Source organism: Durio zibethinus, chromosome 14 (genome assembly GCF_047325235.1).
Source record: "Durio zibethinus cultivar Kanyao isolate XHJ-2024 chromosome 14, ASM4732523v1, whole genome shotgun sequence".
Classification (NCBI taxonomy): Eukaryota; Viridiplantae; Streptophyta; class Magnoliopsida; order Malvales; family Malvaceae; genus Durio; species Durio zibethinus.
Genome location: NC_143175.1, coordinates 558440 through 581015, shown reverse-complemented (window position 1 = coordinate 581015; position 22576 = coordinate 558440). Strand labels below are relative to the sequence as shown.

Sequence of the window (22576 nt, the reverse complement as noted above, 5' to 3'; positions counted from 1 at the left end):
AGATTTTAACAGTTCCTGAAGTCCAAACTCAGTTCATTTCCTATAAATATGAGTGAGACAGAACGAAACGTCTGATAAGATCACAATAATGGAGCTTAAGAGATAAACAAATTGGGTTTGAGCTTATAGAATTACCGCTTTGTTCATTCTATCTCGTGGGGCTACCACACTTCAGAGTGACAATTAAAAGAGCATATGATCAGAAATTTTTTACCAAGTCACAAACGTAAGGAAACAAAATGTTCAATCTATGATTTACTATTTCAGTTATTCCACTTTGATTTGCTTCCTGTTAGACCAGATAAGCTTTCTCTTTAAAGATCAATCCCCCCTTTCTTTTCTCTGCTGTTTCTCTTGTTCTATAATTTCTTCGTTTTCTAAGTTGGGTACCCCAGAAAAAATCTCTTTTTCCCAGAAAACTTCTATTGTTCACCAAACCCAGAAAAAAGAAACAATAGAGAGAAATGTAATCCAATAACATTGGAGCACATCTCCATGAAAAAAAAAGGGAGAAGGCTCAAGCAGAGAGGATCGAAGAAAAAGTTTTTTGCTTTACGCACAGATAAAATCCCAGGAACCATTCACTGAAACAGTGGATTCCCAAGAAGAACTACGTGCGAACAAAACAGAATCAAAAACTTGGAGAGAAAAAGATGATGTTTTCAAATGTTGCTAGAGATCAAGGCGGCAGTTAAACAGATTTCCAACATACTAAAAAATACAAACCCTAACTCAAGAATCTTGTGAACTGGTTCTGCTCCGGACAAGACCACGTTTATATAGAAACAGCTAGTACACTTAATGACGGTAATACCCTCGTTCTGATCTTTTTATTTCTCTTGTCTTTTAATGGGATCAAGAGTAATTTTAAATCCTTTAAAATGAAAAATGAATATATGAACTGAATTAAATTCAGATTAAATTCTAGCTTAACGTTAATCATATATATGAAAGCATGCTTCACAAGTAAATATATCCTTGAATTTCATTTGCATCCCTCAAAACTATTACTTTGCATCATTAAGATAATGTACTAATCTTTGGTATTAATAAATTTTGAAAATAGAACTCGATTAAATAAAGATCACCATAAATTTGTGGTAAGTAATTAATTACATTTTATGAAGACTTTAAAGCAATATGCATGCCAAATTTACCTATAAACTATAAATAAAATTAACATTTGTAACTTAATTTAACTAAAGTAACAAGTTGAAGTTGATAACAAAAATGATATTATTTATTATTATTTTTTAAATATATAAGTGCTAATTCTTTAACTTTGTTGATAGAATTGTTAAAAACTTGATAATGGGTATAATATATAAATTTTTTTAACTAATATTCTAATTATAACGCTTTGAAACATTTTTCATGGAAATAGAACTCAAGAGAGCTAATGACAAAATTTTAGTCCTGTATTAAATGAATTATAGTTATAAACATTTCTTACATAGAGAATTAAGTGAAGAATAAAAAAATGGTGATCAATTGATCATAATCTACTGATGTTTTCTCAGAGTGAGATTGTTTCCTCAAGCTGAAACCTTGGCTACATTGGAATCAAAACTCAAGGATAAGGATATATCAGAAAAGCTAGCTTATTAATTAGCTACCGTCTTCGATTGCACTTTGATGTGCCCATTTGTTGTGTTGCTCTGGAAAAAGCCTGAGATGTAAGGCACTCTTCTAGGCTTTATCCAGGAGTCACCATCGATGAACTTTCCTGGAGTGAATCCAAGTGCCGCCCAATGTCTTATTTTCTTAATTCCACCCCATGTAACACGGCCTGTATTGTTAGAACCAGGGCCATGGTTGTTGAATTCAGAGTAGAAACAAGTTCTTAGGCCCCATGGGCCATCCCAAATTGTCCACCCTTCTGGTTTGATTAAGTCATCAAGGTAAGACTCCATAATTATTGTCCTCGAGAAATTCCCCCATGGACGGCCAAGATATGTTGGGAACTTGTCCTTGACAGGAACCAGTTCAGGAGCAGCAGTGAAGGTGGAGTTTTGGATGACAATAGCTGTTGGTTGACGAACGTCGAATCTGCCTTGGGCGGTAACAATGTTTTGCTGTTTATCTAATGGCTTGCGGACAAGGAATGTGCAGTTCTGGAAAACCACAGCTGCATCACCGAATACGAAATCGATTGTTCCAGAGACCGTGCAATCACGGTAGAATTGGCGTTTGCTGTGAACGTAAAGTGTATCCTGGTAGCCATCCATGGAACAGTTGTAGAAGACTGCGAAATCGGATAAGACCATCAAGGCCACAGCTTGGTATTTGGCTGCCCCAGCAGAGTTCTCGAACCCAATATTTTTGGCAAAGAAGTTGTCTCCATTAACAGCTGCATTCATTGGACATATCAATTAAGTAAAATCCTGAACGTATCAGATTGCTCGAGAAAGGGAAGCAAAACTTGAAAATAGAAAATCAAGGCTTAATTATTCATACCAACTGTAGCAGTCTTGAAGGTGGGAACACCATCAGCGTTGTTGAGGAGACCGGTGATTCGGGTTTTCTCTTTACCATCTCCAATAAGCGTCACATTAACCATACTGTAACCGAATTCGAGATTCTCCTCATAAACTCCTACCTTGATGTAAATGACGAAAGGCTTGATAGCATTCAAGGGGATACGGGTCATTGCAGCATTAATAGTCATGAAGTCTCCACTCCCGTCCTTGGCCACAACAATATCAGGCTTGAATCTGGATGGAGTAGCTGCCATCATTCTCCGAACTCCAAACTGAATCTCAAATTCGCCATGGCCAATAACAGGGGGATCATAATCCTGGAGCAGACGACGGGTCCAGGGATTAGTCTCTAAAAAGGAAGTCCAATCGTAATGCCCAACAACAGGAAGTTCCTCTTCTTGGAGTAGGCGACGACTTACGCCTTGAATTTCTAATTGTTTAAGCACTTCAGCCATCTCAGTGACAATTGCAAGGCCGTTTCTGCTAAGTTGCATGGAAATATTCAATGCCTTCTTCATTTTCTCTCCAGTGTTCGTCGTTGTATTTCTGAATCCATCTAAGCAAGTTTGTTGGTTGGTGATCGTAGCACTCAACCAAATCTTCAAATCAGCCAAAATTTTATCAAACTTGGTTTCATCTAATTTATCAATCTGGTTGAATGATTTTTGGAGTTCATTTACTGAATAAGTCATTAGTTGTTTGCAGACATCTAGAGCTTTCTTTGATCTTGGATCTTTTTCAAAATCTCTCAACGTAGTTGAATTCTTGGCTGCTTGAGACGCAAACTTCATTGCGGCCTTGAATGCTGCTTGGATAAGTTCCTTGATGTCTGTGCTATTTCCAGCCTCGGCGCGGAGTTGCTCTTCACATGTTTTCCTGTAATCTGTTGGTTGGCAAATGGATTTGATTGCCTTCATTGAGGAAGATACCTGAGAATTTTTAGTGCCATTGTTGGTTTCATCATCGGAATTGGTTTCATTGATGCTAACCCCAACTGTTACAGCAACCACCATGGCCACCAAGAGGAAAGAACAAACCGCAATAATTGCGATTCTATTCTTCCTCTGTCCATCATCTGAACTTGACATTTTTTGTATATATACCTTTCAAGACAGGGAGTTTTCTCTTGAAAAGAAAGAGAAATTAAAAAAAAAAAAAAAAAAAAGAGAAACCCACTTCTTAATTTTTCCTAGTTGATCTTAAAGTCCCCCTATTAGGCATCAAGAGTTTCCTAATGCAAAGAGGGACAACAAATTCAATGGCCAACTCCTTTGAAGCCAAAGAGCCCCTAGGAGCTTGGTTTTTTTATGATTCTTAGTATAAGAATTATAAGTTTATAAGAAAGATGAAAAAAACAAGCATAAATGGTTGAGGATTTGGTTATTTTTAGCTACAAAACATGAGGTTTGCAAGAGATATATGGAGAGTCAAATGACAACCTAGAATATTGTTGGTTTTTCCCAAAAATGAGAGGTTGCAAATTTGCTATCTAAAACATTTACCCTCTCAATTTAGTCAATTGACCATTTACAAATTTGGTCTTGCTGGTTTGAGATAACTGCAAATAAGAAAAGTTTATGGTTCAAAGGAAACTGACAGTTCAAAACCATGAAATCATTCTTTAGAATACCATCAATAATATATGTTTTGAGTCATAGATAGTAGAGGGGAAAGCATATATACCACCCACCACCCAAAAAAAAAAAAAATCATTGTAACTATATAAAAAATTGGGTTAACGTGTGTGTAACTTAGTCTCTGAATTATATCACTTTTAATGATTTTATATTTATAAAAAAATTCTTGATTAGTACTCAAACTTTGTTTTCCACAAATATTTTATCTGAGGCACTAATTCAGTCATAAGTTGATGTGGCAAAAAATAATTAATAAAATCATAATATGGGATGCATTTTTTAAGTTAATATTTGTCATGTTAGCTTTTTTTTTATTAATGATATTAGTTAATATTACAAAATATTTGATGAAAATAAAATTTAGATATCTAATTGTAAATTTTTTTAAAAATAATATATAATAAAAATTAATACAATTCAAGAGTTGGAAACTTTATTACATGAACTCTCACATATATTACAGCATACACAAACTTAATTTATAACCTTGCCATTCTATAACTTTGCATAAAATTTTGTTACCCTTCCATTCTTATATTTTGACATTTATCCAGTCACTTTTAATAGGCTCCTCTTTCACCCCTTAATTCTAGTTACCATATCAGGAGTTAAAGATACAATGCACTGAATTCCCAATATTTGAAAATAAAAGCAAATTACCTGGTGTGATCGAATCTTTATTTGGAAGTTTTGACTATTTGATTAGTTTCTTCTCATACTTCTTATTTAGTTAAGAATATATTTGGAACAATTGTTATGGTAAACACTCTTCTGATTCAAAATCTTAACGAGCTTAACCATCCCTTTAATGCTTTTGCTACTATGAGATATTCTACCATAATTTCGAAGATACATTTTCAAATAAAACCCATCAATAAATAGAACAACATCTTCACTTCCAATCTAACCAACCCCTTTTCAAGAGCCAACCATCAAAGCCATGGAAACCCTGTCTGTCAAATTACCATGTTCTTCTGATACCTCTAGCATCTCAGCAGCCTCAGAAGAAACTCAGAACAAAGGTGGCATGGGGGAAAATATGATGGCCAAACTGAAAGAGAAAGTAATTGTTGTTCAAGAATCTCATGAGTGCAACCAGCTTAAATCTGGATTACATGTTTCACTCGGTGAGAAGTTTTCTGGGGATGAATCAATCCATGGCTCGGAGGTGGAACTCAAACTTTCTAGTATGGGATCATATCAAGCAAAGCAGCAGCAGCAGCAGCCACAGGCACAGTCAAAACCGAGGGCTTTTACATGCGGCTTTTGCAAGAAAGAATTTTCAACCTCTCAAGCTCTGGGAGGGCATCAGAATGCGCATAAACAAGAACGTGCAATAGCTAAACGACGTAAAGAGTTGGATTTAGGGGCTTTGGGGCATCAACAATACCCTTACTACTCATATTCAAGCCTGTCTCAATCCTCTCTCTATGGATCTTTCAACAGGGCTCTTGGGGTAAGAATGGAATCCATGATTCAAAAGCCTGCTTCTACTTACCCTTGGACCTCCCTAGGCTACCGTTTCGGCCATGGAGGAATCGTGATGGATAGTAATTTCCAGGCTCAGAAGAGCAGCACTTTTCCAACATCTATGGCTGTACCAGCTTCAAGTATTGCACCAAAGAAGCCAACAAGTAGTAGTGATTTTCTCCCCAAAAAGGATGTATCAGAAAGTGATCATCGTCATGATGATGATTCAGGACTTGATTTGTCTCTTAAGCTTTAAACCTTAATCCCCATTATATTTTTAGTTTATACTTTATAGTATGACTAATCTTATAGGGTTTAAGAGTTAATTTCCTTCAATTTTTTTTTGTTTTTACTTTTATCAATTATCATTGTAATAATTAGATTTAACTTTCATTTCAATATGAAAGTTCATGTTTATACCAAAAATGAAAGATTATGTTTATTGGGGATTGATAAACAATCTAATTTGAATTAAACTCATTTTCAACCATGTATTTTTTTTCATTAAATAATTATTAGCTAGCTTTTTAATTCACAAGATCATACCAAACTAATTAATAATTATATGTCATAAAGAAATATATTTGAAAGTAATTCAATTTAAGGGCATGAGATACTTGTTAATTAACTTTGATTAAATAGTTCATAAATATCCCTTTTTTTTCAAAAATAAAAATAAAAAGGAGAGATAAATCATGTAAAGTAAAAGAAACAAATATAACAGCAACATTTTATTTTAAAATTCATATAATTCATATTAAATACTTGAACTCAACTATTAAATCCTCATTATGTTTATTTTGTTTTTTATACCTTATGTAGTAGTTTTATTTAGATTTTGACCCTAAATGATCTTAGGAATGAAATTTTTTTTAAATGAAAAAAAGAAAAATCTCAACTGATGATTTGTTTCTTATTTTGCATATATATATTTCAATGTTGTATTTATTGTTCAAAGGGATCTCATCATTTTTCCAGGATTTATTATACAGCTAGCTTTTTCATGGTTTCTCATTTATATAAAATTAAATATTATTTTCAAATTTAATTACATGCCGATTTGAATTAGACAAGGCTTACCCCATTTAAATCTGAAACTTATAAATCTTTATGATATTTCATTTTTAGTTACAAATCTTAATACTTATTAAAGTTGGCTCCCCCTATTAATTATTACCATTATTTTTCATTTAAAAATTAGCAATTTGAATTCAACTCTTTAAATTTTTTTTCAAACTAAGATACTCTATAATTATTATTTTTTTATTTAAAGTTATAAAAAATTGGATATTGATCATTAAAATTAAAAGTTCAATACTATGACAATCTATGATCTTATTTTTCAAAGGCTAAAATAATTTTTAAAAAATCTTAAAGTTTATCATTTTATTTAGATAAATCCGGCTTTATACGTATTTTCATTACATCAAAATAAGTCATTAACTTTTAATTTGTATTCAAATAAATACTTAACATTTAATTTGTATTCAAATAAATCATTAACCTTTAATTTGTACTTAAATAAATTTTTAACATAAATCAATCTTATTTGAAATAATGACTTATTTAGATATAAATTAAAGAATAATGATTTATTTAGGTACAATAAAATATAAAAATTTATTTAAAACATATAAAATAGTTTATGAGTTTTTTTAGTATTTCAATTTTTTTCAAAATGCTTTCAAACTTTTGTGTAAAAATAAAAGCAGTTGGGTTGGCCATATGGAACAATATTGGTTTGACTTGGACTAATCTTTAGCATCTACTTAAATGAATATATCATTACCATTTTTTTTATCTTTTTTGTGGAAGTTAAAATTATTAGTGATTTGATTGTAAGACTTCATTGTCTAAGATATATTTTATCAAATCTGGATTTGTGATATTGAAATGATCATACAATTAAGTAATAACAATAAAAATAAACTTGATAATAAATAGAATTAATTTTACAACCAAAGTGCAATCCAAAATTTGTGTGACAGAAAAAAAAAAAAAAAAAAAAAAGAGACAGGTTAACAAATAAAGCTGAAAATCAAAGAAATCTGGTTGAAATTCAAAGCAAACCCCCATTATAAGGAACTCCAGTTGCAGGCAACCAGCTGTCACCTTGGATGAAGTTGGACACAGTGAAGTTAGCAGCATCAATCTCGTTTATATATTCCTATGATATCCAGGCCATGTGACTCTGGAATCAGTATTTGATCCTGGACCCTTTTTATTATATTCTGCATAGTAAAGAGTATCAAGGGCAAAATCTCCAGACCATTCACTCCAACCTGAAGGTTCAATCAAACTATCCATGGAACTTTGCATACCAAGAGTTCTTGAATACTCCTTCCAAGGACTTCCCAGGTATGTTCTCGTTGTCCCGTTACTTGAGGCCAAATCATCAGCAGCTCTAATGACGCAATTGTGAATTGATACGCCTGTGTTTTGGTTAGGATCAATTTTTCCTTGTGCAGTGATGGTATTGAACTGGTTTGGTAATGGCAGTCTAGGATATATGTTACAATTTTGTAGAACAACGGCTGCATTGCCAAATATGAAATCAATAGTGCCATAAATATCACATTCTTTGTAAAATTGCCTGAGAGAATGAGCATATAATGTGTCCTGGTATCCTTCAAAGCTGCAGCTGTAAAATGTGGACATATCAGCACCATTTCGGACCGCGACTGCTTGCTGCTTGATAGGTCCGGCTGTATTACGAAATGTTATGTTCACTGCAACAAATCCCTTCCCAACAACAGCTGCAGGGCAGATATGAGTCAATAAAAATGTAAGGTTGTGTGAAAGATTACATTATAATATTGCAGCATGATTCCAAGCTAAATTCTATATAATTACCAAATGCTGCAGAATTGAACGCGGTTGATCCATCAACAACGCTGCGATTTCCAGTGATTACTGTCCTGTTAATACCATCACCGATCATCATCAAATTCTGCTTCATCTTACGTATGGAAACATACTCTTCATAGACACCAGCAACCACATAAATCAAAAAGTACTGGTTACTGTCACCAGTATTATTTGGTGCTGCAGCCACTGCATCATTGATGGTGGTAAAATTGCCACTTCCATCAGGATTTACAGCCACTACTTGACTCACTGAGACCCCTTTGCCATCTGTTTGAATATTCTTTCGTCCGCTTGCAGATTCATAAATTGCTTGGTCATGGCTTGCAATTCTTAAAGGTAAAGGAGAATTTCTTCCATTTACCAAATTGGAAAATATATAGTTTCTTCCTGTTAGCGATTTGGTAAAGCCATCAATCCAACCATGCCTGAAAAGTGCAAGAGAGACACTGTAGAACTTTGTTCCATTAAAGATAGATGGCAATAGGTTATTCTTGATCCTTGAAGATGATGTTGTAGCTTCAAGCCCTTCAAAACAAGTATTTACATTAGTTAAAACAGCACTAAGCAAGGAATGCTAATCATCAGCCAGGAAGCTGTCTAGACTGTCCATAGAATTGATTTTTTCTAAAGTGTATGACAAGAAATCTACGTTCAGCTCAGCTAGAGACTGGCAATCCTGGAGGGCACGAATCGTGCTTATGAACGAAGTTGAGGGGAGTCTGAGGAAATACTTTACAGAACCAGGAAAACTGTAAGCATTTGATAACGATCGATGGACTGAAATCCTGCCATAGTCGAATATGGTGGAGAATTTGTTGGATGGTAAAACGCATTTGCAGAAATCTGCATGTGGGGTGTACTTGCAAATGCATTCTGAGTTGAAGACTGGGGTAGTGATGCTAGCAAGAGACGGAGAGAAGAGGATTATAAGGAAAGATATGGTGCAAAGAGCTGAAGCCTTCGCAGCCATGATCATGAAGCTTATTGCTAAATTTTGATTGGTGAAACAGGTCTGGTGTCTTAGGCATATATATATATATATATTTATTTATTTATTTATTTATTTATATTCATCCTGATCAAACTGTGAAGAATAAATTAGACGACTAAAGTGCATCAATTAATCCCCCAATAACTTTGTAGACACAGATTTAATAGATATTTGGGTTATTGCATATCAAAAATTTCAACCGAATTATTATTTTAGACAACAAACTCCATTACCAACAGAACATACATACATGTCCCTGTTGTGATTTAAGATTTATAATAATTGTTGACATATCCTTGTATTAGAGATGAGGCAGCAGGTAAGATTCTTGAAGGTTTTCTGCACTAAGTACAATATTTCATTAGAATCCATACAATAAGAATAAACGTGAACACCAATACTAATGTTGTCCACGTCTTCCTTGTTTGTGCCTTCAACCATAAGCCAAATGTTGGGGTCAACACCAAGGAAGCTGGGGGCGGGAGATAGGCTTTCCTGACTTGAAAGTTGAAACATGAATTCTGATTAATTGATTAATTACAATATGTGGCCTGTAATTACGAAAGGAAAATAAACTTAGATTTGCATATGCCACTCTCTCTCGCCCTTTTTTTTTTCCATTATCAACAAAAAGAAAAATAAAATCAATAGTTAGAACAGCTGACACAAAATCTTGAGTTTGTGGGATCCAATATCAACTACCACAAACACTTGAGCACATCTGAGATTTGTATTAGACTGTACCAACATTGGACATTTAGGTTATCCGATTTGATCAACAACAATCTTAGTTATTAATCCTTTTGCATGTTGGCAGGTTTGGTTTAATTTTTGTGGAAAAGGAAAAAAGCCTTACCATGCATCAACTCAAAAGCCTTGAATCTTGTTCTTCATAGTTAAGGTTGCTACCCAGGCAAGACAACTTCGATTTTTGTCAGAGATTAGTGGGCTTAACTCAAGAAAACATGAAAGTGAGGACTAATGTCGAAGTGTTTTGGACTCGACGGATGAGGCTCTCAAGTGGGCTTGGATGAAGAGATACAAATGGGTTGGTCACATATAAACTTGTTGAACTTGAACCGAGGAATTTTTTTATTGTTGTCCACCATTGAACTTTTAAGCCTTGAAGACAAAGCTCTTTACAAGGCTAAAACCAATAGCAAGTAACCAGTACTAGTAATCAAATCTAATCAATCATACATGACGAAGCTGCCAGATATCGGATCCTCAAGTAGTGGAGGCAGAAACACACATGTAAATCAGTACAACCACTGGAAAATTCGTATATAAGACTATACATATAGCTAGTCACCTAATTGCTCAAACCTGCCGTGAACTTGACGCCGGTTGCAGGCAACCATGACCGGCCGTCAATGAACCTCCCAACTGTGAAGAAACTTGCGGTGGCAGCATCTTGGATAATGTGGTAACCAGGCCATTTCACTCGTCCGGATAATGATGCACCAGGGCCATAATTCCTGTACTCACCATACCAAAGTGTGCTCAAGGCAAAGTCCCCATACCACTCAAGCCACCCTCTAGGCTGCACCAGACCACCCATGTAAGTGTTCATGAAAACTGTCCTGGAATACCGCTTCCATGGCCTCCCTAAATAAGTTGGTTGAGTGGCAAGAACATAGCTGTTCTGAATCGAAAAGCCGGTACTTTGATTCGGGTTTTTCCTTCCCTGAGCAGTGATTGTAACCTTCTGAAGTGGCAAGGGGACTCGAGTGAATATTTTGCAGTTCTGGAGGACAGCTGCACCATTGCCGAAAATGAAGTCTATGGTGCCATAAATATTGCATTCTCGGTAAAATTGGCGGAGGGAGTGAATGTAGAGGGTATCCTGGTAGCCTTCCATGCTGCAACGATAGAAAGCGGATTGATCAGAATCCACTCGAAGAGCCACAGCCTGGTGGTTCTGGGGTTCGGCTGTATTGCGGAATGTTATGTCTCTCGCTATAAATCCCTTTGCAGAAACAGCTGCAAGAATCAAGTCATACGGTAAAATCTTCATGCGAATGTTATGAAAAGATCAAGGCTCAGGGAATATTACAAAACTTGGAAACTTTCATTCCAGAAAAGCATGTAGAAGCGTGTGCATTCCAAAATGGAATTTCACTTTACAAAAGTAATAATGCATTCTGTCATTCACATTAATTTGGCTAATGCAATGCTTAAATTCCAGGACTTAAAATTCTGAACCATTAAGTCAAGCAATCTTTTCTATCATATGAAAAAAGAATCAAGCTTAAAATTAAATCTTTCTTTAAGTAAAAAGACTTTAAGGCAGATAAGTAGTATTTACCAACTGTAGCAGTTCGAAATGTAGTCCATCCTTGCAAGAAATTCCTGTTCCCTGTCACAATTGTTTGTCCGATTCCATCTCCCACCACCATAATATTGGTTTTTTTCTTCTTCATGTCAATGTTCTCCTTGTAAACTCCCTTCTTCACATAAATGATGTACCTCCTATTACTATAACTTGGAGCCTCATTGATAGCATCTGTTATGGTCCGATAATGCCCGCTCCCATCTAATGACACAACCGCATCTATGTGCATAACGCGTGGATTAGTTTGTAGAAGCTCTTGATCACCATCGGTTATCCACTCCGGAAATTCTGAGCTTGTGTTTGTGGAAGTGCTTTTGCGAGGTGGTCGAAAGGGCAAGCTATGTAATTGAGTGTACATAGCTAAAACATTGCCAATAAGTTGTGTAACTTGTTTCAGGCTTCCTCTGATGAAGCTCTCAAGGTGGTGGTCTGTGCCTTCGAAGCCTTCAAGGCAGGTGTCTGGGTTACTCAACGCAGCACTTAACCAAGCTTTCAGGTTCCCTTCATGTTCAGCACTTCTATCACCACCACGAATTTTTTTCATCTCAGTCAAAGACCAGGCCAACTCCGAGACGGAGAAATCAAGAAGTTCCTTGCAATCTTCAATTGCTATTTGTTCACGATAACTGACAGACAAAGCAGTGAACTTTGTTATTGTTTCAATGGCTTGTCTTGCTTCATTAAGCGTCGCCCTGAGAGCAGCATGCAAAACTGATGAGGGGGTTTGAGGCCCTAAGTTTTGAAGCTCAGCTTGTATATTTGAGAGGCATAAATCCTGGCTATCAATGCCTGTGCAAGCCTGTATGATTAATGATTGAGTAGTTAAGTTCTGTTTTCTTAAGGGGGTAACGTCAGGTAAAGCTTCGAACGAAGGTAACAGTAAGAGAATAAAAAGAAACTTGGCAAAGGCCATGTCTTGGGGATAGAGTTGGAGGAGAAAGGCAGAGATCGATGATTGTGGTTTTTACAGAGAATGTAACTTTATATGCAAAGGATTCAGGTATTGTTTGCATTGAAAGAAAGGAGTTGTCATTTGAGTTATGACTTCACCTTCTTTATGCTTTTCCCCTGACGAAGTTATGCTCTCTTTTAAGATCCCACCATAATATTCTTTACCATTTGCCGCGTGCTGGTCAAGATGGCCGCCGTTTTTTCCACACTAGTCAAGTTCAAGCCATTCGCCACACAATTGACACATCACAATGAAGCATCTAGCCAGGGCTTGGGCTTTGGAAGTAGGCCTGCAGCTTGGTATATTAAGCAATTCAGTTTAGATTCCCCAGGCCATTGTTCTTCACTCGGAAGAACAAAGGGATGTAATATTGAATCATTGATGACTAGACGTAAGCCTAAAGGAAACTAGCTTATTGTTCCCATACTCACTAAAAACACAATTATAATCATGGCGAATGTTTATCAAGTCTATCTGCAACTGCAATTTTCATCATTTGAAGCATTCAGAGATGGTATTTTTCCACGCATATATGGCAGAAGTCAAGTTATTGTTCTATCAACACTAGAATTCCAAGTTTTCCACTGCTAAGTTGACAAAATGGAGATTCAAACTTCAAATTAGGTTTTTTTTTTCCCATGATACCATGAACTCAAACCAGCTTACTTAAAAACATAGTTAAAATAATCCTGTCAAAATACAAATAAATAAACCATGGTCACTGCCAGTTGTAGTAACTTAAAACCTATTATCCTAAAGCAAAATATAAACTTCAAACATGACTTCTATTTTGAAGAAAACATTTTGAACAGGCTATAAACCGCAGAATTAAAAAGAAAGGGAGATAATTGCTTCTATGTGCACCTGAAAGCATAGGGTAAACTCTTTGCTAACCAATGGACAAGGCGCAAGGGTTTATTCATTATTCTCCTTATATATTTGCAAAATGAAATCATTTAATCCCACCTTATTATGCAACCTCTAGCATGCATGCAGGGTTTCAACAATATCTGATGAAAGCAAGACCTTAGAGGGGCAAGTAGTTTGACCGTTTTGATCCCTACACACGAGGCTTTAACTGCAAGTTCAAACCTTTCAACTGTAACATTGCTCAGGTGCACAAGCTTTGCTAGGAGTTGTACTTTCTTTTTCGTTTTACTTTTCCTATAATTTTGTTTGGGACTACAAAGAAACCAACATCCTGACACATGCTAACTCCAAATTGAACTTCTACCATCAAACATGATATTATCCAAACAAAAGGTGTCATTCCTATTCCTTATATCTCTAGTTTCCTTCGATGCCCCTTTTCTTCTTTGGTTAGTTGATTCATAGGATTAGCAAAGGAAGTTTCCATGTGATTACTTCACCACTAATCATCTACCATAACTAATAATGGCATTCTTTCATGACCTAACAAAGAGACAATACCTAATTAAAGATCATTCATCCTCAAAGTCTCTGTCTAGATGAGTAGCACAAACAAAAGTTTCAACTGGTATCTAAGTACCCAAAAGAAGTTTCAGAGTGTTTTGAACTCTTGGTGCTTCTACCAACTTTTATGTTTTCAGTTGTGGACCTCATGGTCCTTGAGCATCAAAGAATTGTCAGATAGTGATAAAGGGGAAAAAGTCATCAAATAAGGTAAGGGTGCCAAAATTACCTCTAGTAGGAACCTGGGGATCATAGATTTGTATTTAGTGTTGACATCTACATCTGAAACCACCCAGTAGATTGGTGGCTTGGCCACAATATAACGTTATCCAATTTCACTGCTATCCCACCTCCAGCCTTCTCATAAGGTTGATCAAAGGTTCTCTCCCATAGCTTCTTGCTTTCTTCAACCCCTTTTTCTTTTACAGTCTCCCATATCCCCACTATCTTGCCCATATAATTCCATGTGTCCTTCAAATCCTCTGCATACACTTTTGGGTAGCTTTGGTTCATTGCTCATAAGTAACAAAAGAAAAATTGAAATATGTGACAACAAAAAAAGAAAAAACGAAAAAAAGAGAAAGATATGAACTATTTTACATTTTAGTAGCTGATTGGAAGAACTACTATCCAATGCATGCACAAATCTAAAGCACCCATCTCCAAATCTTTGCATCATATACAGAAATCCTCTGTATCTTTGTCTAGCTGCTATCAAATACACTAACTCATACAAGTATGGTTCTGAAATTTTTGGATACAAAAAACTTCTTCTTTTGAACTTCATTGAAGATATCTTCATTGATCAGTGATCAGTCTTCGGAATCTGATTCCACTTCATTCTCAAAAGGCTCAGATGAATGAATATCTTTGAACCCAAATTTCTTTACATCTCATTAAGTTTGTTCTATATTTGTTAATTTAGATTATTCTTATAGGTTGGTCATGGGTGTTTAAGTGGGACATAGGCTTGCAGCATTGTTCAAACCACAATGGATGTTGTAATTATGGGCTAAATCGATCCTTGTCCTTGTTATCAATCCACTACCATGGCAATATATAATTGTTTGAGGATCCAAAAAACTTCCCCCACTTGGAATCCTGTAATGATCAGACAAGTCTTATACTAAAATCGTGCATTTAAAAGACAATACCAATGGTAAAGACACAATCCTTTTTGCTTTAGTACAAAGGAAAAGGATCCACACTTCTCATTATTTTAGCAATGATAATTCTAATTGGTAACAATCGCGCAAAGCCACAAAGCAAATAAAGTCTCAGTTCTTGATTTGAGAAACACCATTATTACAACCTTTTGGTAATAACTCGACCTGTTTAGCAACTACAATGATTATTTAATTAGCATTTGTATTTGAAGTTGCAGACGTGACCGGTGCAGATGCAGGGCATTTGAGCCCTGCCTTCCCTTCTCGGCACTTGGTAGCGAAAAGACCAGGAGGATACTTCCCATAAAGATTAATGTAGCTGAACATGGTTGAAGCACAATCGGTTGTCAGATCATTGATCTGGTCTGCAAAAGGGCAAGCAAATTGCTTGAACGCTGCACAGCAACGATCAGCTGGGTATTGAGGCCCTTTGCATTGGCTCGTGATAATAGTGTAGTTCTGGAATTCAAAGTTAGTAGGACAAGCTGCAGATAAGGCAAGAAAAACAATAAATCATGCTAAATATTCTATGAACAACTCTAGACTCCAAATCTTAATCAAGTAAACAAACATTTACAGATGGAGTCACGTCCGTAGATGATTCGTATAAATATATGTATATTTGTACATAATGACATAACATCTATTGAAATTCTGAACAAAATTCACCAGAGAGTGAAAGTTTTTGAAGTATAAATAAAACCTTTCTTCATCTGAAGTAGATTCCTGCTTGTGGAACCGAGAGAAGATAAGACACCATCTGCATAAAATCACGGGAGACAGGATATTAAGACATGGAATCATATAGATAGTGTAACAAGGAAAAATCCCATTATCTATTGTGTGGGATAGCAGATGAAATCTGATGAATACCAGAAATGGAAGTTGAGAAAGAAGCAGAGGAAGCAACCAAAAGGAAGAGAATTGCCAAGTAGGAGAAGGACCAATTTCTCTCCATTTTTCTTTTCCTGTTATCAGGCAGAGCTACTTCAAAACTTGCTTCTTTTTTCTTTGTAGCTTCTGTTCTTGTATTCTACAGGATTGATAAAGGATCAGAATGGTCAAAAATCTCAACCTGTACGAGAAGGTGAAATGTTAATGAAGTCAAGCAATCAAGATTAAAAAAATAATTGGTTGATAATCAAGACTTGAAGTCAACTGAAGAAAAGTCTTTCATCCATTATAAACTAAACCTTCCGTAGCTGAGTGAAATTTGTTATTTGCCCCATAAGCTTACACGTCCTTGTTTTCATCTGTCTGAGCTTGACGATCCACTGATTAAAAGAAGACTCGTTAACTCATTTATAATTTAAATTTGATCTGTGTTTATTTAATGATAAAAATTTTATCAAAAATTTTAATAAAATTATTTATTTAAAATATATCAAAATTATTAAATTTTATTAAATTTTATACTCATAATTTATATAATAAATTCTTTTTCTCTATCTGATTTAAATTTTTAATTTTAATAAAAAGTTTTATAAATTTCTACTCAAAACCTTCATTTAAATTTTTTGTTGCCCCACAGTATTCTCGTTTGAGATTGTAGCCCCTGTGGGACTAAGACAAATATTGTTAATTGTTTTGAAAATGGTGACAAATTGACAACCAGGATTTGGGGCCCGTTTCGTTTTCAAGGATGAAATTTTCTAACCATGTCTGATTTCACATATTTAAGACATGTAAACCTTTGCTTTACCTCCAAAGCCAGGCCCCCACTATCCCTTTGTTTCTTTCCACCGGTTAGGTACGTGTGAACCGGATTTTTTAATCTAATGGTTAAAATATATATATATATATATATATAATAATTTCAAATTTTCAAATTTTACTTTGTTAGGAATCTACTACAACCAGCAGCCCGAAATGGAAGCCCATAAACTTTCACGGGTGGTTGTTAAAAGCCCAATAAATGGCAATGGCCCACAACAGGGACACGACATTTTGTAGGAGATGGACCATCACAATCTCGACCGGCCACAAAGCACAGCCGAACATGCAGTGCCAAAGGGCCAATGGAATTGGGCAATGCAAGCAAAATCCAATCCAACTCACAACAAATATAAAAAACTGAATCAAGCTGCCCCTCCAGAAAATATTTCAGCTAAGGTCAATTTGAAGAGAATTGGAGCTACCCTGGTAAATGGTAACCCAAATGCTCCTTTGACAGGATTTGACCCTACTAAGAAGATTTAACTTTCAGGTTGAAAAGGGTTAGTCCAGAAAAATTAACCTAATAAGATGCTTCCATTTACGACAATGGGAATGATGCTAGAATACCTATAAGATTCAACTGGATAACCAAATTATCCATGCTGTACGTAGGTTTAAATAATGATATCACAAACTTTCCACCTCTTACCTTTTTCATAGCATTGAAGGCATGAAGTAAAGAAGACAGTGCCTTGAGAGTTTTAATATAAGGTATTGAACACAAGCTACAACAAGGGTAAGTTTAAATTCGGATGAAATACTTTGTTGGATATCTGATGAAAACACTATTTAATTTGATAACAATCATAACATAACAGTTAGAAGAACCAAAAAAAGAAATTCCTTTTCTATTTGTGGCAGATATAAGCTTAGTAGTGGCTTACTTAAGTTCCTTGACATCATTACCAAGTCTGTTTAAATCTAAAACTTCATTACGTAGTTGCACTGCTCATCCGCTCAGCTTGGAACTGCCTTACTAGCTGCAAAGACTGATGATAGAGATTGAGGTCAATACCATCAACATTCCTACCAATACGTGCTTGCAGGATTGCCTGAAATAAATCATACAACCAGGACACATTAGTCTTTGATAGAGGAGAGGGAGAGGGAGAACAAAGAAAAAGGCGTTTAAATTGGTTGTAAAGGAATATACTTCATTGTTGGGTTGAATATGGAGTTCACCAATGAATTGGAAGATGGAGCCGACTCGGAAACTAAGTTCCCTCAAGTGCTTGGTATCTATCTTTAGGACAGCACTTTGATCAGCAATAACAGCTATGGCCGTCTCCACAGAATACTCTTGCAGCCTAGGGATGAACGGAGATATTTAAGTTATCCTGAGACAAACTTCAAGTTCTCTCTCTTCCTTTTTAATATGGATATGACATCACATCATAAAAATCAACCAACTAACAAATAAAAATAATATACTGATGGTGCAATTATCTAGCCACTCACATCAAGAAAAACAATACATAATTGGGTAAGGCATTCAATAATTTTTTAAAATCATTGATATATTTGCAACAAATCTCACTTAGCAGCTAAACCATCTGCAATGCTAAAAATTAGCATAAAGACATGGAATTTCCTCAAATTGTTGGCACCAGCCATAGACATTTCCCTGGTCAAAGAGCAATCTGATTGGATTAAAAGAAATTAGTTAATATCCATATTACTCCCTCATATTAATTTTCCCCACTTGGCCCCTTCATATCCCTATACAAGATGATCTCCAAAAATGAGAATAATTTATAGCAAGAATCATTTAGAGAAAAAACCTGGTATGATTTGGACACATCAACAAGACTAATATTGATACATGGCAGCTCTTACAAACTTTGGTTTTAAGCATTAATTGGGTGTAGAAGAAAGTGTTGATTTGCTATATAAGTCATGAATAGACTTGCTCACGGGGCATCAGTCTTTTCCATGATGCAGCATAGAATATAATTAGAGTCATCTTCAGTGAATTTTCTTTTTAAGAACAATCTCCAAACCAAAAGCTTGGATAATAAAAAATTAAAAATAAACATCTGCCTCAAAGTATATCATCCAAGATTACAATTATTTTGAGGGCAGATGGTATGAAAAAATCAAGAAACAGATTATTGTTTTGTGCCCTGTCACGCTAATAAGAGATCACAACATAAAAAGAAATCCAGACAAGAGAATAACATTATTTGTAAGAAAGAATGGGCTATAGCACACAACATGCAACTGGAAAATCCATTTATTTAATATTCTGTATGCATGTTCATTTCATGTTTTTTGTTTTTCATTTTTTTTAGCAGCCTTTCCTAGGTAGACCTTTTTCTTTTCTCTGGAAACAGAGACTGTGGTCTGAGAAACAAATACTTGGTTGTTGGTTTATATGTTTTGTCTCCATCCTCACTTCCAAAAGACATGGAAAACCTTAGAATATAAAGATTCAGAAGTCTAATCTATCAGTTGGGTTCTGCATTTCTTCTATGGGGTGAACAACAAAACACAAACTTGCATCAATTCTTCAAGCAAAATCCATCATGAACTTTAACATCACCCATCCTTTCAATTGCCAACACCACACAACCAAGATCACCATTTCCACCAACATCATACTCGCTCATTTGTCATCTCCACCCAACAAATACCACACCATTGTTACGCCTCCACTGCCAGAACATACACCCACCTTATTTTACATATTCCTGTTGAGCTCCTCTGCCTCTAACACCATCATACTTCACCACCTTCACCCGCCCATAACCATTATTACCTCTGCCTCCAAAACCATCAGTATAACATCAAGTTTACTACCATCACTCTATCCTCCCCTTCCTGCATCCCCATTCTCACATGCCCACAATAAATTTTAACAATATCTCATCACTGAAACAACCGTGACATTTTCTTCTTCATTTTTGGGCAAGTCAGCAAAAACCAGGCCACCTACACCACTACCACAACCAAACAACCACTGTCACCATATTTACACCTCCAACTCCAAAATCACCTTCATCTCACTATCACATGATTCAAGCAGCCTACTACTATCACCCATCAACATCTACTCTCACCCCTCCCCCATGATCCTTCTTTTTGGTACCTTGGAACTTAATTCTCTCAAAGAAGTAACAAAACTAAGTCAATAATAATAATAATAATAATAATAATAATAATAATAATAATAATAATAATAATAATAATATTATTATTATTATTATTATTATTATTATTATTATTATTATTATTATTATTAACCATGAAACACGGCTACGTGAAGGGTTATTGTATGATTTTGCCACCTAAGAGAAAATGCATAGAAAAGAAGGCAGCTAACCTTCCAGTTACTCTTAGTGAAGCTCCTTCCTTAAAAAACTCAGAAGACGGTTGAAGCTCTGGTAAAGTAACCAATGCCCCTGATTTAATTGCAAGAGACGCCATTAAAACGAACTTGAATCCTGCCTCTGCCTGCAATATAGAAATAAACCCACTGAGATTGATAAAATTAGTCTGATATTACTGAACTTGTTGATGAGAACCCAAGACAAAGCGGGAGTTTTTCCTTTTACCGCGTAAACGAATTGGGGGAGCGTTTGTGTAAAGAGAACAAAAAATTGAAAAACAAATTAAAATTCTCTCAGGCAAATTATCGAATAATTTGTATCAATAATAGAATGGAAAATAATTTGACCAACCTCATCAACCAGCTTAATGAGCCGAAGAGCTTGGGCCCCGTATCGTTTGCTCAAGCGTGGCCTAGAAACTGACCTTTGAAGCCCACCAAATAACAGTTTTTTTTTTAAAGAGCTTGATTTAATTTTTAATTTCATAAACAACATTAAAAATTATCATTTGTTTCTTTTTTAATTATAATTTTTTTACTGCCAATTTATGAGATAATTTATTTTTTAAAATATAAAAAATGACAAGAAGTCAAATTTTAAATCGACAAAAAATATATTAAAAATAAAATGTTATTAACAATTATCTTATACTAATATTTATAAATTTTAGAAGCCTTAAGAAAATAGCTTGAATTAGTAAACAGATATCAAAATTTAAATTTTAATCACTAAAGTTAAAAATTTATCTCATATTATTAATTATTTTTAGTGCTTATGTGGAAGACTTTCGGAAATACAAGTTAGTTCATTTGAAATTCCATTCTTTATGACCAAGGTTCAACCCAATTTTGAAATTAACAATGTTAATAAAAGGCAATCATAAGAAATCACTTCACGTATGGAAATTTAAAATAAGTCTACACAAATCAATTCCAAAAGAAAATAGTATAGTATAATATTTTATTTTTAATAAAAATTATTATCACAATATACTCACTATTTATTATTTTTCTTGTAAAGTTCGAGGGCTTACAAAATAATTGCCATTTACTGACGCATTTAAATGTGTCACTATACCCCATAAATTCGTCAGTGTATCCTTAAACTCATGTGTTAAAGTTCAAAGGCTATAGGTGTTCCTATAAGCACTACCATATAGCAAGGGCACGACTATTAGTATGGGCTGCTTTTTCTAAAAAAAAAAGTTGTTTATTATAATTGTTCACCTAATTGAGAATATCATAGCAACGTTCAAATCAAATCTAACCAAAATCATTTTATTAACTTAAAAAATAAAATATGTTTATGTAGTTAAAACTTAAATTTGATAATTTTAAATATAAAATTTATATTGATATTTTAATTTAAATTAAATTAAATTTTTTTATAAAAAATTATAAAAAATAATATTCGTATCTTAAATTTATTAAATATTATATAAATAAATTGAATTAAATTTAATACTAAAAATAAATTTTTTTTATTAAATGTTGATTCGTTGATTTTATCCTACAAATCAAGAGCCAACAATGAGAAGTTGACATTGCTAAAATAAGGTACATCAAAATAGGAAAACAATCTTCCCTTCCAGATTGAAGTTGACATGGCAACTTTTCATTGGTCAGACAAAAGAGAACCGGGTGAAAATGCAGACAACAAAATAAAAAGCTCGTTAATCATATCGCCTGAGGAGAAACTCAATTATCGCGACAAAACCTCTCCTCTAGAAACAAGTCTTTCTTTCGTTTTTATTATGATTCACTGCTTGCGCACCACATGTCGCTTTCCTAAGCTTGACGCGCGACCTGAATAGCGTGGAAACAAAAAGACAATGCCACGTGGTAGCTGAAGGAGTACTCAGACAAGCAGGGCCCCACTATTCATTTCTGTGTTTGTACTTTGCAATTTGTTTAGTGCTATAAATAGAGAAAAAAAAATAAAAATAAAAAATGTGCAACTCTAACCATACTGAGAAAGAAAGGTCAGATGGTCCCAAATAACTGGGTAAGGTACGGCGGTCTTGCCGTTGATTACGCTGACTTTTACAGGATCGGAAAAGGTTTCAAGAGGGTTCGAAAAATTCAATCAAGGTAAAAAAATAAGACGAGAAATTCGAATTTTTAAAACTTGTTGTGCTTATTCGCCTTATAAACAAAATCAATTTTTATTATCGTTAAATGAATACATGGTTGAATGCT

General features: G+C 34.7%; 5 protein-coding genes and 1 pseudogene across 7 annotated transcripts; 1 reads left to right on the top strand and 5 right to left on the bottom strand.

The window, feature by feature from the left end:
* Nucleotides 1-1399: 1399 nt before the first annotated feature.
* LOC111293765 (pectinesterase-like) lies at nucleotides 1400-3801 on the bottom strand. Its single transcript, XM_022886693.2, has 2 exons — nucleotides 2458-3801; nucleotides 1400-2350 (listed from the first exon to the last, which is right to left on the bottom strand). Exons 1-2 carry the CDS (start codon nucleotides 3566-3568, stop codon nucleotides 1605-1607), a joined length of 1857 nt encoding a protein of 618 aa, XP_022742428.2. The 5' UTR covers nucleotides 3569-3801; the 3' UTR covers nucleotides 1400-1604.
* A 1256-nt stretch (nucleotides 3802-5057) lies between these two features.
* LOC111293764 (uncharacterized) lies at nucleotides 5058-5862 on the top strand. The gene has a single exon (XM_022886692.2). It carries the CDS (start codon nucleotides 5058-5060, stop codon nucleotides 5841-5843), a length of 786 nt encoding a protein of 261 aa, XP_022742427.2. The 3' UTR covers nucleotides 5844-5862.
* Nucleotides 5863-7425: 1563 nt separating this feature from the next.
* LOC111294493 (pectinesterase-like) lies at nucleotides 7426-9425 on the bottom strand (annotated as a pseudogene). Its single transcript, XR_016327207.1, has 2 exons — nucleotides 8441-9425; nucleotides 7426-8343 (listed from the first exon to the last, which is right to left on the bottom strand). The product of XR_016327207.1 is annotated as a pectinesterase-like (transcript).
* Nucleotides 9426-10302: 877 nt separating this feature from the next.
* Nucleotides 10303-12825, bottom strand: LOC111294316 (putative pectinesterase/pectinesterase inhibitor 22). Its single transcript, XM_022887586.2, has 2 exons — nucleotides 11755-12825; nucleotides 10303-11429 (listed from the first exon to the last, which is right to left on the bottom strand). Exons 1-2 carry the CDS (start codon nucleotides 12692-12694, stop codon nucleotides 10759-10761), a joined length of 1611 nt encoding a protein of 536 aa, XP_022743321.2. The 5' UTR covers nucleotides 12695-12825; the 3' UTR covers nucleotides 10303-10758.
* A 2499-nt stretch (nucleotides 12826-15324) lies between these two features.
* On the bottom strand, nucleotides 15325-16421 carry LOC111294405 (GPI-anchored protein LLG1-like). The gene is made up of 3 exons (XM_022887698.2): nucleotides 16207-16421; nucleotides 16037-16093; nucleotides 15325-15818 (listed from the first exon to the last, which is right to left on the bottom strand). The coding sequence occupies exons 1-3, from the start codon at nucleotides 16289-16291 to the stop codon at nucleotides 15523-15525; spliced, it is 438 nt and encodes a 145-aa protein (XP_022743433.2). The 5' UTR covers nucleotides 16292-16421; the 3' UTR covers nucleotides 15325-15522.
* A 1365-nt stretch (nucleotides 16422-17786) lies between these two features.
* Nucleotides 17787-20817, bottom strand: MDO1 (telomere-capping, CST complex subunit). Of its 2 annotated transcripts, none has more exons than XM_022887636.2 (4): nucleotides 20730-20817; nucleotides 20372-20502; nucleotides 18203-18356; nucleotides 17787-18101 (listed from the first exon to the last, which is right to left on the bottom strand). In XM_022887636.2, the coding sequence occupies exons 2-4, from the start codon at nucleotides 20473-20475 to the stop codon at nucleotides 17982-17984; spliced, it is 378 nt and encodes a 125-aa protein (XP_022743371.2). In that variant the 5' UTR covers nucleotides 20476-20502; nucleotides 20730-20817; the 3' UTR covers nucleotides 17787-17981. The 2 variants fall into 2 exon arrangements, with proteins under 2 accessions (XP_022743371.2, XP_022743370.2); XM_022887635.2 differs by having other exon boundaries at nucleotides 20604-20730.
* Nucleotides 20818-22576: the final 1759 nt, after the last annotated feature.